Source organism: Gasterosteus aculeatus, chromosome 3 (assembly GCF_964276395.1).
Source record: "Gasterosteus aculeatus chromosome 3, fGasAcu3.hap1.1, whole genome shotgun sequence".
Taxonomy (NCBI): domain Eukaryota; kingdom Metazoa; phylum Chordata; class Actinopteri; order Perciformes; family Gasterosteidae; genus Gasterosteus; species Gasterosteus aculeatus.
The window spans coordinates 4,060,994-4,079,062 of record NC_135690.1 but is presented as its reverse complement, the minus strand read 5'-3'; the positions used below and the strand labels follow the sequence as shown (position 1 = coordinate 4,079,062).

The 18,069-nt window shown below is 43.1% G+C and overlaps 1 protein-coding gene across 1 annotated transcript in view; it reads left to right on the top strand.

Moving 5' to 3' along the window:
* The window catches only part of brinp2 (bone morphogenetic protein/retinoic acid inducible neural-specific 2), a 177,699-nt gene that overhangs the window by 126,925 nt on the left and 32,705 nt on the right, over window positions 1-18,069 (top strand). The window contains exons 3-5 of the mRNA XM_040171065.2: window positions 5,310-5,500; window positions 7,218-7,399; window positions 16,388-16,493. Coding sequence (XP_040026999.2) covers window positions 5,310-5,500; window positions 7,218-7,399; window positions 16,388-16,493 — 479 coding nt within the window. The remainder of the gene's footprint in view (window positions 1-5,309; window positions 5,501-7,217; window positions 7,400-16,387; window positions 16,494-18,069) is intronic.

The following is an 18,069-nucleotide window of genomic DNA, read 5'->3' as shown; positions in this document are numbered from 1 at the left end:
GAGTGCGATCTTGTAACTGGGCTGTATCATACTGGCCTGTGATAGAGGGAAGTTCTTTGGTGACTTGCATGTCTCCCTCACTGGAGATCGGAGCACTTTCCTGGGCCATGTTCTCTTCTTCCCTGTTTGGACCCGTCTCGGTGTCAGCCTGGGCACCTGCCATATCTGCAAGAGCACAGGCTGGAGCGAGTGATTCTGAGGGTTGCACTTGAGTATTCTCAGGAGGAGTCCTACTTCTCCGCTTCCGAGTTACTCGGACTAGCCTCTCCTGAGTCTTCCTCCACAGCAGGTGAAAGGCTGGGAAGTCTCGTCCAATTAGGACAGGAACGGGTAGGAATCAACCACACCCGCCTCTGTGAGTATGGTTCCCGGATAGTGGTCATTGTGAGTTCAGTCTCTGGTGTCTCCATGGACACAGGAAACTGGGAGGACTTTCCCTGGGGTCAGACACGATGGACCCACCAGGTCCTGACTAGGGCTGTCGCAATATGCGATAAAATGACATATCGCACACTATCTGAAATCGCGTGCAATCATTTTTGGTGCTGCAATTTTACATATAAATGAACATTTAAGGTGATCGCGCTGCCAGTTAGACAGCGCGCACACAAACACAGAGCGGACACCGACAGGTTAGTTGGGTTCACAAGAGAAGCAGTGAACCCAACTAAGCTAACTAAACTAAAATCTCCCCTAAAACAACAACCATCCGCCCGTCTTTCAACCTGAACTACTGTCGGTTCCTCTGGACTGCTCGTTTGCCTCTCGTTTGTACTTTTATTACTATGCTATTATATTGTCGAAGTTCGTGCATCTGCGCAGAAGGAGGCTGGTCTGGTTGGAAGGTCCAGCTGTGGAAGCGCTGGGCCATACCAAACTTGGTGAGCCCATTTCTGCTGAGGATCTCCGTCTTCAGGACATCATAGTCAGTCACCTGGGCCCAGCTCCCGCACAGCATTCAGCGCCTCCCACTGTTCCCTGGGCCAGGCTTCCCTAGTGGCCGTGGCTTCAAAGGCATGCAGGAACGCCTCAACGTCATCTGTGGCCCCCATCTTGGATATAAAGTCACTCGCCTCTATTGGGCGGACATTCCGGGCAGCCATCGGTTTCTGCAGCTGCAATTCCTCTGCCTTCAGAAGGTTGGCTTTCTTTTGCTCCTCCAAAAGCCACATTCTGTTGCCTCTGGGCTTGCTGGCCAGCAATAATGGTTTTCAAAATATCCTCCATTTTGTTAGGTGGGGGCCTACGGTCAATTTGAAAAAGTGGAGAATCAAACTTTCAGTGTCCTCCTCTGACATGCACTATTACCGCTTGAACAATGCCTGCATCCTCCACCATATGTGACGTCACGAGAGGCTACTGTACAGCTCTCAGCAGGACAGTTCAACTAGTGCGAGGATACCAGGATCAAATATAAACAAGGATTTTATTAAAGTTCTCGGGAATTAACAGAAAACAGCGGCCCAAATTCAAAAGTGAACCTAAGGCTCAGGTTGATCTTCAGCCGTCAAAACTTAAACAAAGCCTCTTCTTGGTGGTGAAATCATAATTCCGATTCCCTCAGGTAAGTAAACAGTTTTTTAGTCTTATGGGAATGGAGCGCCCTTCCAGGACACAGCCTCTCGTGACATCACAATATATATATATGATATATTATATATATATATGATATATTATATATATATATATATATATATATATATATATTATATATATATATGATATATTATATATATATATATATATATATATATATATATGATATATTATATATATATATATATATATATATATGATATATTATATATATATATATATATATATATATGATATATTATATATATATATATATATATATATATATGATATATTATATATATATATATATATATGATATATTATATATATGATATATTATATATATATATATGATATATTATATATATATATATATATATATATATATATATATATTTCTCTGGTCTGATGAAACAAATATTGAACTCTTTGGCCTGAATGCCAAGCGTCATGTCTGGAGGAAACCAGGCACTGCTCATCATCATGAAGCATGGTGGTGGCAGCATCATGCTGTGGGGATGTTTTTCAGCGGGAGGAACTGGGAGACTAGTCAGGATTAAGGGAAAGATGAATGCAGCAATGTACAGAGACATCCTCGATGAAAACATGCTCCAAAGCGCTCTGGACCTCAGACTGGGACAATAGGACAACGACCCGAAGCACACAGCCAAGATAACAAAGGAGTGGCTTCGGCTCAACTCTGTGAATGTCCTTGAGTGGCCCAGCCAGAGCCCTGACTTGAACCCGATTGAACATCTATGGAGAGATCTGAAATTGGCTGTGCACCGACGCTCCTCCTTCAACCTGATGGAACTTGAGAGCTTCTGCAAAGAAGAATGGGAGAAACTGCCCAGAAATAGGTGTGCCACGCTTGTGGAATCATACCCAAGAAGACTTGAGGCTGTAATTGCTTCAACAAAGTATTGAGCAAAGGCTGGGAATACTTATGTACATGTTATGTTTTCGTTCTTTATTTTTAACATATTTGCAAAAATTTGCAAAAAACAGTTTTCACTTTGTCATTATGGGTTGTTGTGTGTAGAATGTTGAGGAAAATAATGAATTTAATCAATCTTGGAATAAGGCTGTAACATAACAAAATGTGGAAAAAGTGAAGTGCTATGAATACTTTCCGGATGCACTGTATGTTTCTTATGTTGGCACAATGCATTCAACAGCATAATTACAGTATTTTGCTGTTAGTAATAACAACCTGTTGACCGCGATCAGCCACTGTAAGAAGGAAAGATACACTATATGTACCTCCCTGTGTGTATTTGCATCCCTGTCTGTGTGCCATGGGTTTAAAGTGTAATGTAAGTCGCTTTGGATAAAGCGACAGGTCATTTAGCAGACGCTAAATGACCTGTAATGTAATGTAATGTGTGTCTCAGGGAGACTACTCATGGGAGCATACAGTGTCACCGCTGGTATTTTACTCAGAGAATGCATTAATAATGTGCTGATATTCAACTCTTCTTGTTTTTCCACCAAATCTATGCACATGAGATGGATCTGTGGCCTACTCTTTCTGCCGTTTTTTGCAAAATCTTCACATACCTTGGGGTTCTGCTCTGGGTTATCAGCTACTTAAAAGGGACACATTTTCCAGACTCATCCTCCTACTACCGCTCGCTTCCACTGTGTTCTGTTGACCAGGTGACTTGAAATAAGGTCTTTGCTATCGCCTGAAATTTAAAATGAAACAGCTAAGGAAGCGGATGCACTAGAAGTGTAGTAATTTAAATGTCACTCGGCTCCATAGTATCATGTACTGTGACCCGGAACAGTCAGCTCACATAGATAGTATACTAAAGTTTTTTTTTCAGATGTTTTTCTTGTCAACAAATCCTGACTACAAAGAAAAAACTAATTAATTATTAGGAGAAGCATCTGAAGCCTATTCTATGTTGCACTATTTTTGTTGCTATATATTTGACAACTTTCTATATATTACCTCAGAAGTGCCGAGCCAAGTCCATCATGGTTTGATTCTTTTGTGTAAAATAGTGCTGGGTGATAGTGTACAGTAGGTTTACCAGAGCTTTATTTTTTTGCTGAATACAATTCAATTGTGTGCTGCTGGTCAAAAACAATTTAAGACAGCTGTGAGATATGAAGGCAAATCACTGTCAAAATCCAACTACAACCCTAATTTACCATCATTTTATTAATACGGATCAATCTTTGGAAAATCAAAATTATGTGATAAAGTCAAAATTATGAGATAAGACATGCACAGGCTCCTTTATAGTTTGGTAAAGTTGGCAAGATATTCACAGATTCAGACTTCATTTTACCAATACGGACGTATTGGTAAAATGAAGTCTGCGAGCTGGTCTTAACCTCTAGAACCAATTTTTTAGGCCTCTCCTCACAATTTGCATTCCCATTTTTTAAAAGAGTATCTCTGCAACTGTACGGTCTATTTGAATAAATTGATGTAATAGAAGGGAACATCTATAAGATTTGTTCAGATGTGTAACTGGCTATTACGGCCTGCCTATCGTGCCTAGGGGTGCACAGGCGTAACACACAAATGTAGACAAAAGGTAGCCTTGGCAAAGGTGGAACAACGGAAATAAACAAGGTGTGAGCAAGGTTAGAACAACAGTGAATACAATTTATTGTCAAAGACTTATCACAACAGTCGAAAACTGAAACGGAAGCCATAAAGGCATTAGGGTCTCAAAGGCCAAAACAATAAACAAAAACCCCACCCTAGCTAGAAAACAAAGTCTTTCTGGCCTACCGTATAAAAAGAAAAAACAATATTGACCTCCCTCAATCCACAAAATAGGAGAAAAAATAGAAACAGAAATATCAGAAAATCCTTACACGCTTCCACTATACCCTGAGGTATGCTGATATTAGGAAGAAAAGAGAAAAAAACAAAACACCGAGAGCACTGGGTCAGGGCGCCTTTATCTAGCCCGCTAATCGCCTGATGTCTCTCAGGTGGCGCTGCTCCAGGTGAATCACCTGAGAGATCCCCCCCCCCCCCCCCCCCCCCTTCTCAGGAGGGGACGGAGTCACGTCATGGGACATAACACTGGCTAAGAATAAATGAAAATGGCACACAGCAAAAATAAAAAGTTTCAGGTTTAAAAAAACAAAAAAAAACTTTCAGGATGTTTACCACTTTGGAATGATGCATTTGCACTTTGAAGCCTCTCCCAAATCATAGCCAATCAGTGCCCTAGTGGAGGGCAATGTTTTTACAATTCAAAAATAGCAATCGAAAAAGAAAGCAACATTGACATAATTTACATTCAGCCAGTTTATGTAATGAATCGCAGTGGTACATTTCGATCAATAGCTTGTAGCCCGTACTGTCAAGACATCCATGGCATTTGTTTTTTTTTCAGTGAAGTTAGACTTCTAAATTACATTAGTTATTCTTCTTCAGATGTTTCTGGAAGTTACCGTATAGAACGTATGAAGAATCCCCTCTTAGCTGTGGGGCCGACCCTCATTTGCATAGAGAACCAAGACTCATGCGGCTAATGGAGATTATATCCCAATACAACTCCCTAGTAATGAGCGTAAACATGCCCATTCATTTTATGGCTTAAATCAACAACGATTTAGGGAAATATGGTTAGGGGTCTTGGACATTTGAGTCACAATCAATTTTGACATTGACCTTTTCAGCCTCTGTATTTGAATGTGTTGATATGTGATTCTCAGCTCTCCCTCTACTCACCTTATTAATGTCTTAATAATTTCAGGGAGTTCAGTCACTGGAAGGTGAACAGCCCGGCAACAGAGAAGAGAGAATTCCTCAAACCTCCGCTGCCCTTAGCGCCTGAGTTCCTGCGCAACCTGCGGTTACTGGGGCGAAGACCGACCCTGCAGCAAATCAACGAGAACCTCATCAAGAAGTATGGGACCCACTTTCTCGTCTCCGCTACCCTGGGAGGTGAGGTGACAAACTTGGATTCATTCTAGGGGTTAGGAAAAGGTTGGAATGCCCGAAAAATAGGGGCTGGTTATTCTACTTCTCTGAAGAATTATAGCCATTGTAAGTGCACTGCTGCAGAACTGTGGGATCCCTCTGCTCGTTGTTATTTTTTTTCAAAGGAAAGCTGCAACATTACAACATTGCAGCATTCAACTGAGGCCATTTTCCTTTTATTCTTTCCTCTGATGTACATTGCGCACAGCAAGAGCCACAAAGCAAAAGAGGGATTGACTCCTTTCTCAGCATATTCTTAGCAGCATATATCTCTCTTTATTTGATTCCTTTTCAGCCCTGACCACTGAGGACAAAAGTAACTCACAAAACGGCATTGCCAGTTGTATTGATTGTATGCCCCCCACCAAACAGGACAGAGACCTTTTTTGGTGTTCAAAGTGACTATGTCAGGTTAAAGTATTAATACACAGCTGCTACTGATTATCCCATATAAAAGCCCAGTTGCATCAGGTACAGACTTTACGGTCGGCTGTGGTTTGTTTTTTTAGAAAGGAAAATTCTGGTGAGTACAAACATTTCAGCATCACAAAGCACCATGTGAATGACTAGGCTGCTAACACAGCACTGTCTGCTTTGGGTGTTGTCTATTTTTTCTTTGGTAGTTGATCGTGACATTCATACACTGTTCTGTTTTCACACAGTTGCCTAACAATCCCTCTATTTTCATGAGTGATGTGTATGTTGAAAAAATCACCCCAGCCTCCCAATTGTGGCCTCACTTCTCACTGGATGTATGCAGTGTAGCATCCGTGTGGGTGAAAGAGGATAGAGATGAATGCAGCTCCAGACTGATAGTTTGATTCTATATGTAATAAACGTCGTCAAAGGTCGTCACCTGCTACTCTTTAAAAAGATAAACAGGAGAGTAACAGAGTAATGTAAATTCATATTTTGACAGTTACTGATCATAGTAATTTTGAAGCATCAGTGTCATGGTCATTTTTTCATCTATAGCCATCTTTTGGATTATGATGCAAGATAGTTAGCAAGTAGTGTACATGTCTTGAATATAATGTTGTTCCATTGTGGAAGGTTCTGATAATAAAATTTGATAAATATTTGCTCAACTTATGGGAGAGTGTGCACTTTATATTTAATAAGCGTTTCAGACAGTGCTTTTAACACAATTCTAGCTAACCTGTTAAATAACAGATACAGGATTGTTCAAGAAAAGAATCAATATTTCCACCCAACTCATGGGTGATTTTAACACTAGCTTGGTTTCATGAGGAACATACTAATCTTCATATTTGATCCTCATCTTTGTAAAAAAACACAACAGAAAAAGCTAAATGATTTTCTCCTATAAATCTTCATCAATTAGCCACAAGGATTGTATGCACGGTGGTGTCCCAGGTTAGATGGGCGTTCTGTCAGCAGTTTGCATATTGTCATCCTAACAACCTGAGTTTTCTGGCTCCCTCACATAGTCCACCGACTCATTACTCTTAATGCCGTGGGTTTTGGTGGGTCTGATAAAAGCGAGCAAATCTGCATCACATAAACCACAGTTGGACAGTTTTGCCAAGGAAATGTCCAAAGCTGAATGTCTACATGTATTGGAAATGACCCTCATATATTCTCATATATTCCAAAAAAAAAAAAATATTTATATATATATATAATATAATATATTTACTGATCAATTATTGTTCCGCAGGAGAGGAGTCTTTGACAATTTTCCTGGACAAGCAGAAGCTGAACAAGAAGTCGGAGGGTAACAGCAACACCTCAGTAGTGTCTCTGGAGCTGCTCCATCAGCTGGCCGCTTCTTACTTCACAGATCGAGAGAGCACCCTGAGGCGACTCCACCACCTACAGATTGCCACCTCTGCCATTAAGGTACTGCACACATGCATGCCGCGAGTGACTTCATGCAGACATTAGCAATCCTATGCCTTGCGGATGTAGCGCTCCGTGCCTGCTCCCCTCGCTCTCAAGGTATGCACACAATCATCATCATCGCTGAAAAGCGTGGGTTTACTTTTTTGCGTTTTCATTTTAAGCTTTCTTTAAAATCCCAGTTGGGGGTGGGACTTTATGCATACTGTACTCGACTGTATGTCATCTGGACGGAGTAACAGGCTGGTGTGCTTATGGGGGTTAAAACATTTTAGATGCAGTTAGCATCTAGCTTTATTTGCATGCATAATTTTACTGTGGTTACATTGATGTATATATATATAATATATATATGTATATATATATGTAAATATATATATATGGCTGAGCTTGATTTGTAATATATATATATATATATATATGTAAATATATATATATATGGCTGAGCTTGATTTGTAATATATATATATATATGGCTGAGCTTGATTTGTAATATATATATATATATATATATATATATATATATATGTACTCAATGTAACCACAGTAAAATTATGCATGCAAATAAATCTAGATGCTAACTGCATCTAAAATGAGCAGCGGCTCTACTCTGAGCTCCACACGAATGGCTGAGCTTCTCACCCTATCTCTAAGGGAGACGCCAGCCACTCCTGAGGAAACCCATTTTGGCCGCTTGTACCCGTGACCTAGTTCTTACGGTCATGACCCATCCTTCATGACCATAGGTGAGGGTAGGAACAAAGATTGACCGGTAGATGGAGAGCTTTGCCTTCTGGCTCAGCTCTCTTTTTGAATCGGCGCAGCGGGGGCGTTCCCCTCACTCGTGAACAAGCCCCGAGGTACTTGAACTCCTTCACCTGCGGTAAGGACCCATTCCCTACCTGGACTAACGTGTTAATGTATGCGATTAATGTGGTTGAGATTAATGCAATAAAATATTTTTAATTATGTTCTTCCGGCATGCTGGTAAACTTTGTTTACCAAAGTTGACCCTGGAAAGGAAACCACCGCTAGCTGCAGTCAATTAGATCGGAGACAGCTTTTTACATTGGAAGTGCGGCGCGACAACGGAGAACTATGCAGAGGAATTCCATCACGTGTCAAGCAGAAGGGGGCTGAGTGGCAAACAAACCACTTTGGGCACCGCTAGGATAAGTTAGCTGCCAGGCTACTTCCATCTCAACATCTACCTTGTAAAGCACCACCACTGCACCACTGTGCTAAAAAAATGAAAACAAAATTTTAATCGCGATTAATGTATTTCAAAATGTGAGATTAATTAGTTCCTTGTAATCTCACGTAATAATAATAATATTATAGCCTAATAGTGAGTGTGGCCAGCGCAGCTGAGTGCACTAGCATGATGCCAACATGCCGCTAGCTAGCATTACACTAGCATTAACAGGACCTAAATGCTGACAAGTGGCTAAAACAGCCAGAGTAAAATGGGTCATGTCTTTAGTTTGCTAGCTAGCCTCTGTGGCTAGTCTTCACTTGTCTGCTTGGCCGTTTCATGCACAGGCACCTGCGGGCAGTCTAGGCCACACTGTTAAAATTACTGCGGAATTTTCTAGTTGAGTGTGGCCAGCGAAGCTGAGCCAAACTCCTTATAATATCACATACTTATTATTATTGAGTGTGGCCAGCGAAGCTGAGGCAAATCTTACATACTTCTTCTGTATTATTCTAATTCCGTACGGAAGTTTGGCACGCATCTCCTCCCGCACCGTTGATTGGAATTGTCTCAAAATAGTGTGCTTAAAATTACTGTGGAATTTTCTAGTTTGCTAACACAATTGTGTTTTCCAACACGCACAGCTAGGCTTTGCCCTTGTCAGAAGTTAAAATGTTGGATTTGATGACTAATGGACATTGAACAAGTTTTGAAGGTAAATTCTTATGTTGTATTGCCAGACACAATTCGACAAACAACATAAATGATCACTGTCTTATAGTTTGTGTTTACTGACAAAGCTCAAAAAATGCATTATGATTGACTTGTCAAAGCATGACCAAGAGTGTCTATTTTGGCTAGAGACTATTTTTCATCTTAGACGCTGACACCTCTGCAAGAACAAATCATATATAATTCAAAGTTTGTTCCCGCTTCAACTAGGCATACAGGCATACAAATACCTTCTTCTCAAGTTTAACTTTTTTTTTGGTATACAATTGGGCCAGATTTTGTTCTCACTTCAAACACCATGGTTCTCTTACTTTGTTTTTGTCCAATAGTGCGATTAAAGGCTTACAAATTATCCAGATGAATCCAGAGTTGGATTTATATATAAATGTTGGCTTGTCAAAGCGCCAAAAACTTTTGCTCATTTAGCAACAGACATGGCAAACTGTTTCAGGCTATAAATACCATTACATTTAAATTGATACAGTCATGCTATTAAAGTAAAGTTTCTACACCATCTCACAAATATACCTGCAATGCTTTTAACATTTAGTTTATATAAGAACGTGGTTCTTTTGCAGTTCCTCATTTAGTTTTTTACCTGTTGTTGTTTTCAAGGTAAGAAAACAACAACTTGAAGGTTGCTCTGCATCACGTTTTTTGTGTGTTTATGTCTGAAAGTCGACAAAAAAGGACGTGACAAAGGAGGAAATGCTCTAAAAGGCATGCTGGGATATCTCTTTAACAGATTCAGAGGAACACCGGCTGTCAGCAGCGTGGACACACCAATCTTTTTTTAAAAGAGAGAAGGAAGCCTTCTACTTCAGCCCACCTTGTATTTCTAGCAGTTTTGCAACATGCAAACAAGCACAACAGAAGGGAAGAGAACCACAGCTAGAAGTACCATCTGCCAACAAGGAGAACAACACACTGATAACAGCCAGAGCTCAAGCCCCCGAGAGAAAGGAAAAGATAAACCATAAAAGCAACCTAAATCTTAAAACCAACAACAAACAACAAACTTTGTCACGAAAAGAACTGCGTTTTTTGTTAGAGAGGCACTGCGGAATGCAGCGGGTTTGAGTTTTATTGTCGTCCATAGTGAAACCTTGTCTGAGTCAAAAAGGTAATTTTGAACAGATCATGGAAATAGAATTAGTTATCAGGAATCAGGAAACATTTATTGCCATAACATGTCAGACATAGAAGGAATTTGACTTGGCGGTTGGTGCATAACAGCAGACAGAAAGACCAATGGACGACAAGACAACAGTGCAAGAGGAATAAAATAAAATATAATGCTATGGGTTAGTAATATAAGATTATGGGTTAGTATATATATATATATATATATATATATATATATATATATATAAATAAAGGAATAAAAGTTTAAAAAAATGTTTTACAAGTGACAAGTGAAAGTGACGTGTGCAGTGTGAAATAAAATTACCTGTGGAATGTCCAAGTCAGTCAGTGGGGGACCGGGCTCTGTTGATGAGCCCTACTGCCGACGGGAAGAAACTTTTCGTGTGGTGGGAGATCTTAGTCCTGATGGACCTCAGCCACCTGCCAGATGGAAGGGGCACAAACAGTTATTGTCCGGGGTGAGAGGGGTCAGCTACGATCTTTTTAGCTCGCTTCAGGGTCCTAGAGCAAACAAGTTCTGGAGAGACGGCAGATTGCAGCCGATCACGCTCTCTTTTATAATCCCTGAGCATCATGGCCAACATGAGAGCACAGAAAAGTCAAAACTGACAGCACAAATGAATGAAGACGTGAACAAAACGTCCAGCTTTAATAACTCTTGACTGAAGACCAAGACTAAAGCCTGAAAGTACTGTTGTTTTGTTATAAGACGAGAACTGTTATAATATTCCTTTTAAAATATGCAAATGTTTTTGAAACAAGATAGTTAGGGTCCGGCTGTGATGTGTTTCACAGACAGAGATGGTTGGAAACCAGTTTCCTATGCTGAGCATACAATAAAACATATGTGCACATAGACTCAGAAATATCTTTACTTTGCCTTATTTTGCTTATGGGCATTAACGATTCAATGTCACGTTAACATATGACAAAACTAAATAAAACTGATATGACTAAAAACGCACCTATGAACCTAATATGTCAATGTTGAGCGATATAAAGCAGCTTCCCTCCTTCAAGACAGGTAAATAGTCCCATTTTCCAGCACTTGCATTGCAAACACCCAGTGATTTTGCACTACCGCCTACATGCACACACATTCAAGTGCACAAACACCTCCACTCCAACTTTAGAGACGGGCATCCTTTGCATGTGTCTGCTAAATGAGAATATCTGCTACGAGCCACCTGGCACGTCCGTGTACTGCCAGATCAACTCATCACCAAGAGGAAAGCGACACTGAGTGGGATGTACTTGACCTGTTGTCCATATACGCCTCTGGGCTCTGTGACGCTGCAGCACCGCGTAGGAGGTGGGAGCGAAATACACTATCTTTATCCCTGGTATTAATGTGCAAGTTCCCGGAGTCACGCATCTAGTTGAGTGTTTAGTTTTGTAAAAAAGTCTCTGTAACGCCTTTGAAATTTGAAAAGAGTGGCTGCCTGTTTTGGTGCAAACATTGTACCTATATCTTAACACCGCGGTTTTCACAAGCAAAAATTCAATTCATTCATTTTATATAGGGAGAGAAAGCACTTTAACAAAGACTTTATGAAAGAAGCAAAGTCAGTGAAGTTGGTTTATGATGACAGTAAAAGTAATGTGACCAATAGTAATAATAGAGCAGGTGTCCGCAGGGCCATGGCAATAGGCAGGACCAGGGACCAGATAGAACCCCAATCTATGAAAACCTGCGAGGTGGGAAAGCACAAATACTGGAAGTGTCACGGGATGCGGGTGGGAGGCAGGACTCAAAATGCAGACTTGCAGGAACAAAAGGACTTTAATAGTCAAAGGTCAAAAAATCCAAAAGGCCAAGGGGCAAAAACACACAGGCATGCAACTACGGATACCCACAACAAGGGACACGGACATGCGTGGCGAAAGACAATGACGCGACAAGTGACACAAGAGACACACGGCTTAAATACACAAGGGAGGTGCAGGTGATTGGACACAGGTGGAAACTATTAGACAATCACAGGGGATGACGGGACAAGGCAGGAAGTGAAGTTACCAGGCGACACGAGTGGCAGAAAACTACAAAATACAACAGGAAGTGAACCACACCGTGACAGTACCCCCCCCCCCCTTAAGGGCCGAATTCCAGACGGCCAACACTAGAGCGAACAAGGGGTGGGGGGGCAGGGAAACCAGAGACGTTGGTCGGACCACCCGGGAAACTCTGGCGGGCAGGCAGACGAGCGGGGAGCCTCTGGGGGTCGGCCCGGCGGGCGGTCACCAAGCTGGCTCCGGAGCGGCGACTGCAGGGCACGGAACGTCTCTAGAATGGCAGGCTCTGAGACACGCGAAACCTCCGTGGTTGTCGGCTCCGGCTCGGGGACACGGAACACCTCCGCCGTCGGCTCGGGGACACGGAACACCTCCGCCGTCGGCTCGGGGACACGGAACACCTCCGCCGTCGGCTCCGGCTCGGGGACACGGAACACCTCCGCCGTCGGCTCCGGCTCGGGGACACGGAACACCTCCGCCGTCGGCTCCGGCTCGGGGACACGGAACACCTCCGCCGTCGGCTCGGGGACACGGAACACCTCCGCCGTCGCCGTCTGCTCGGGGACACGGAACACCTCCGCCGTCGCCGTCGGCTCGGGGACACGGAACACCTCCGCCTTCGGCTGCTCAGCCCCCCCCATAACCCACCCCGTAGCCCCCCCCCCCCTCAAGGGTCGGATCCCAGACGGCCCTCAAATCACCAACGGGAGGGTGGGAGAGGACCATGGGATGGGAGGGAGGGAACCTGAGTCTCGGAGCGGGGACTGGGGGCGTGAGTCTCGGAGCGGGGACTGGGGGCGTCGGGGTCGTGAGTCTCGGACGGGGACTGGGGGCGTCGGGGGCATGGAACGTGGGGCCGGTACTGGTCGGGTCGGGGGCATGGAACGTGGGGCCGGTACTGGTCGGGTCGGGGGCATGGAACGTGGGGCCGGTTCCGGGGGCATGGATTGTGGGGCCGGTACCGGGGGCATGGATCGTGGCACTGGCTCGGGGGCATGGATCGTGGCGCTGGCTCGGAGGTCGTGGACCTGGATCGGGGCGTCTGATCAGGAGTCATGGGCTTGGGTCGGGAGGCCGGGACGGGAATCTGCTGCGGCCCAGCGCGGGACATCTTGCGCTGCGACCGAGCGGGGTCGGGACGTCGCTGCGGCCCAGCGCTGGACATTGTGCGCTGCGACCGAGCGGGGTCGGGACGTCGCTGCGGCCCAGCGCTGTACATTGTGCGCTGCGGCCGAGCGTGGGGAGCATAGGTGGCCTGGAGTCGGACCGCAAGGTCCATTACCCGCTCCCAGTGTGAATCGCCGCCGGACGACCACGAAATGGCCTCCTCTGGGGACCATGTGGTGGGCGGCGGATGGTGACCCAGATGCCTACTGAGGGCTCCAGAAGGGGAGACAGAGTAGTACAGGTACCCAGCTGGAACCCCCGGGAGGACCTTTCCCCCATTACGGGCGGCCCGCTGGAGATTGCGTGGACCGCCCATTGCCAGACGGGTTCCCCTGAAGTCTTCCAGGGGAAAAAACTCTGCGGAGTCCTTTGGTCGTGTCATTCTGTCACGGGTGCAGGTGGGAGGCAGGACTCAAAATGCAGACTTGCAGGAACAAAAGGACTTTAATAGTCAAAGGTCAAAAAATCCAAAAGGCCAAGGGGCAAAAACACACAGGCATGCACCTACGGATACCCACAACAAGGGACACGGACATGCGTGGCGAAAGACAATGACGCGACAAGTGACACAAGAGACACACGGCTTAAATACACAAGGGAGGTGCAGGTGATTGGACACAGGTGGAAACTATTAGACAATCACAGGGGATGACGGGACAAGGCAGGAAGTGAAGTTACCAGGGGACACGAGTGGCAGAAAACTACAAAATACAACAGGAAGTGAACCACACCGTGACAGGAAGAAACAAAGTTAGTGATGTGTATTAATGTTGATAATGACAGTAATAGTAATGGGACTAATAATAGTGTTGGAAGCAGTGTCAGCAGGGCCAGGGTCTAAATATAATAAAAGCTGCAAGCAGCATTGGACGGGTCCTCGCTACTACTAGATGTTGCAGCTTCTGCGGCCGTCGGAAAGAGTGTCGGAGAGTCAGTCGTCGTTAACCGTATGGAGCGACGCAAAATGTCATACATTATCAAACTTTCTCTTAAATCTCATTCACCAGCCTTCTAAATCAATTTCAGATAGTATTTAAAAAGGAAACTATAAATAGTTACATAATTCCACTTCAGGTTGATACCGCACATCCCCATGGTGTCACTCAGGGATAACCAGGATATTCTGATGTACCAATCCAAAATTAAAGCCTCTCAAAATGACCATACATGAGCCAAAATCTAAATCACAAGACTACATCTACAATTTCAGATTAGATTTAAAAGGAAAAAATCTATAGTAACACAGTATTTCCACTTCAGGCAGAGAGTACACATCCCTAAGGTGTCACTCGGTGATAACCAGGGGCCTTGCGTAGATTTCTTACTGAAACATGGCGTACGATCAAACCCAAATGCCCTCCCACGCACAAAAATATCCGGATGTATCAATGTGTGCGAACGCGAATGTTGTCGTTCATTTAAACCGCTTTACGCAGAGAGAGAGTGCGTATGTGCGAGCGAGAGATCTGCGGTGTTGGCCGTTAGTTAATTTACTTAATTTTGTGTAGGTAATATGTTCTTAAATATGTTTAAACTTAAATAAATTATCTATACAAGTAGTTATGTCTCGTTGTATAAATTTGTCCTGTTATTGTGTCTAATGCGCAACCAGATATATATTCGAATATCTGTGCTTTTTTAAAGCGAATATTCATACGTCCTTTTTGAGCAATTTTGACAGCCCTAATCACCTGTAAGTGTCGCCAAAGAATCAACAGCTGTAGAAAGCCCCCACAGCCCCGAAGTTGGCGTCAGGCACTGCACATTTCCACGGTCATTTTGCTCTTGATACATCTGATCATTGACATGAAATAGTGCGTTCAACACTTTTTTGTGCGTACGCACCCTTTGTACATGAGGCGCCAGGACATTCTGATGTACCATTCTAAAAGAAGTTCATGCTATATGAGAAATATGGAGCAGATTAGATAAAGTATGGTCGAGTTAAAACAACTTCAATTTTCATGGCGAATGGTGTTTTTTTTTTTAAATGCTCTCTACACACATAGTTTGGAATTCTTTCTGGCAAAATGCATTTTTTAGAGCCTAAGGTCTCAAGATCACACTGCGCGAATTTGAAAAGAATCAGTTTTAATCCCTGGGAGGAGTTTGGTCTTTTACAACTCAAAAAAATCATGAAAATAGGCTAAAAATGCAGATTTACGATTAACTGCAGCGCCCCCTATTCTTCAAAATGGCGGTAACTCTAGTTAGGCATATTTGCATACCATGATTGACTTTTTTGTAGAGCATGTCCCAGAGCACGTGTGCCAAATTTCAAGTCAATCGGGCATCGGGGGGGAACTGGCCTAGTGTGGTACTATAGGGTGCGCTATAGGGACATTTCTTGATACCCAAATGTGAGATCCCAAAATTATCAAATTTTTCACCAGTTCTGATATGCATTCTAAATTGAACATTTTTTTAACATGATAAAGGCCTCTAAAAGGGAAAATTCCATGAAATACAATAGGTTCCTCTACGACTAGTCGTAAACATTTTTGCGTTTGAATTTTGGCAGGCCCTGACTGCACATCCCTGGCTTTGTCTCCGCTGTCAGAAACCTCTGCCACATCCAGTCTTGCTGTCTGCCTTTACTCGCCACAAGCCGTAGGCAGGACTGCCAGAAATGGAAATCAAATATCTGCCTCATTTACAGCTAATTTGGCATTGTACTGAAAATATTACAACAACAAATATACATTGTAAATAGAGCTGTCGTTTCTGTTTCCTAGGTAACCGAGACGAGGACGGGCCCTCTCGGCTGCAGTAACTATGACAGCTTGGACTCAGTTAGCTCCGTGTTGGTGCACAGCCCGGAAAATAAGATCCACCTAAAGGGTAAGGCTGGGTAACACACACGTATATGCCATTGCTCAAGTATGTAATCTCACGTCTGTGCACACACACACACATCCCTGAAGAAAAGGATTTGCAGAAGGATTTGACACATTGCCACCACCTCCATCTGCCACCCTGCCAGGAACTCTGACCTTCTTTTTGTAGTAGTTGCCCAGGATGACCCTTTACGTTATGCTGCAGTAGTTTATATGACTGTTCTGCTTGACTGGCTCTAGGTGTCCCCAGGGAAATCTGTTATCTTGCCGAGCTGTAGACAGACTGTATCTAGCCACACTCACCCTTCGTTGACCCCCTTCCTACTGCACCTGGAGTAGAAGGAAAACTATGGTGGTAATCCGTGGACAAGCAATTTGTTGACAGTCTAACAGGCTCGAAAAAGTAGTCTGGGCTTAATAAACCAGGCATAATAAGCTTGTGAGGAGATCACACATAGGATACAATTTATTCACTCTGAAGGAAATTCTTGTGTGTGGGAGTGGTCAACAATTATGACAGAGTAAGAAAGGACAGGGTGAAAATATAAAGACCAACCACACATTTAGGTCTGACATCCAGAGTAAAGTTTATTTTATTTCCTCTGCAGATGCCATACCTGAATCAAGAAAGTAATAAATAAGTTCCTGTTTTTCTCACATATCTGACATCTTGGCTTAAAGGGAGCTGGTAGGGACAATCTGAGGGATCTAAGACTTCAACAGTGTTCAGAGAAAGTTATTCATTAAAAAAACAGCACAAAAAAGGCCTACTTGAATTGACACGCTGAAAAGAATAAAATAAACAATCCAACTGGTTTAAATTGTACTCCGTTAGAGTTAAAGTTTCCTATTATGTACTAATGCTGTAATTCATAATGTGTTTGCAGTATTTTGATTTTGTAATGGGATTGGAGAACCACAGCAATGTCTGACTCAATCCTTGAATTACAACCAAATAGCATGAAGGATTCCATTTGACTTTAAAATTCAGGACTCTTATCCCATCAGCCCAAATAGCATCGTCATGTTGTTTCTGGCTTTGTTAGGGCTTAAATAAATAAAGAGCCTAGCGCAATCATTCATGGGTGTGAAGCTTTTTTAAAAATGGGATCCTGAATTTGATTGGATGAATTTGATTGGATGACAAGTATAAACATATACCAAACACAATGAAACGCATCAGATCAGAGTAACGCCGGTTGTTTTTTCCCTTACATTAAGTTTACTTTTATACTTCAAGTAGTTTTGAAACAAGTAATTTTACTTAAGTAAAAAGCTTGAGTTGATACTTTTTAAACCCTAGTATCTATACTTCTACTAGAGCAGCAGTTCCCAAACTCAAGAATGTCGCGGCCCACTGAAATCTGAATATCTTTCGCGGCCCACCCAAACCTTTAATCACAACTCTGATCAAAACATGATTAAATGACCTTAAAGAATTCAACCAAAATCAATCAATCTCGCGCGAGCAAAAGTCTGTCTCCGCGAGGTATTTGCTCGCTTGCGAAACGTGAACTTCGTTCCTCGCGAGGAGAATCTCTGCTCGCGCTCGAAGGAGTTTTCTACGCGCTCGCTGTTGT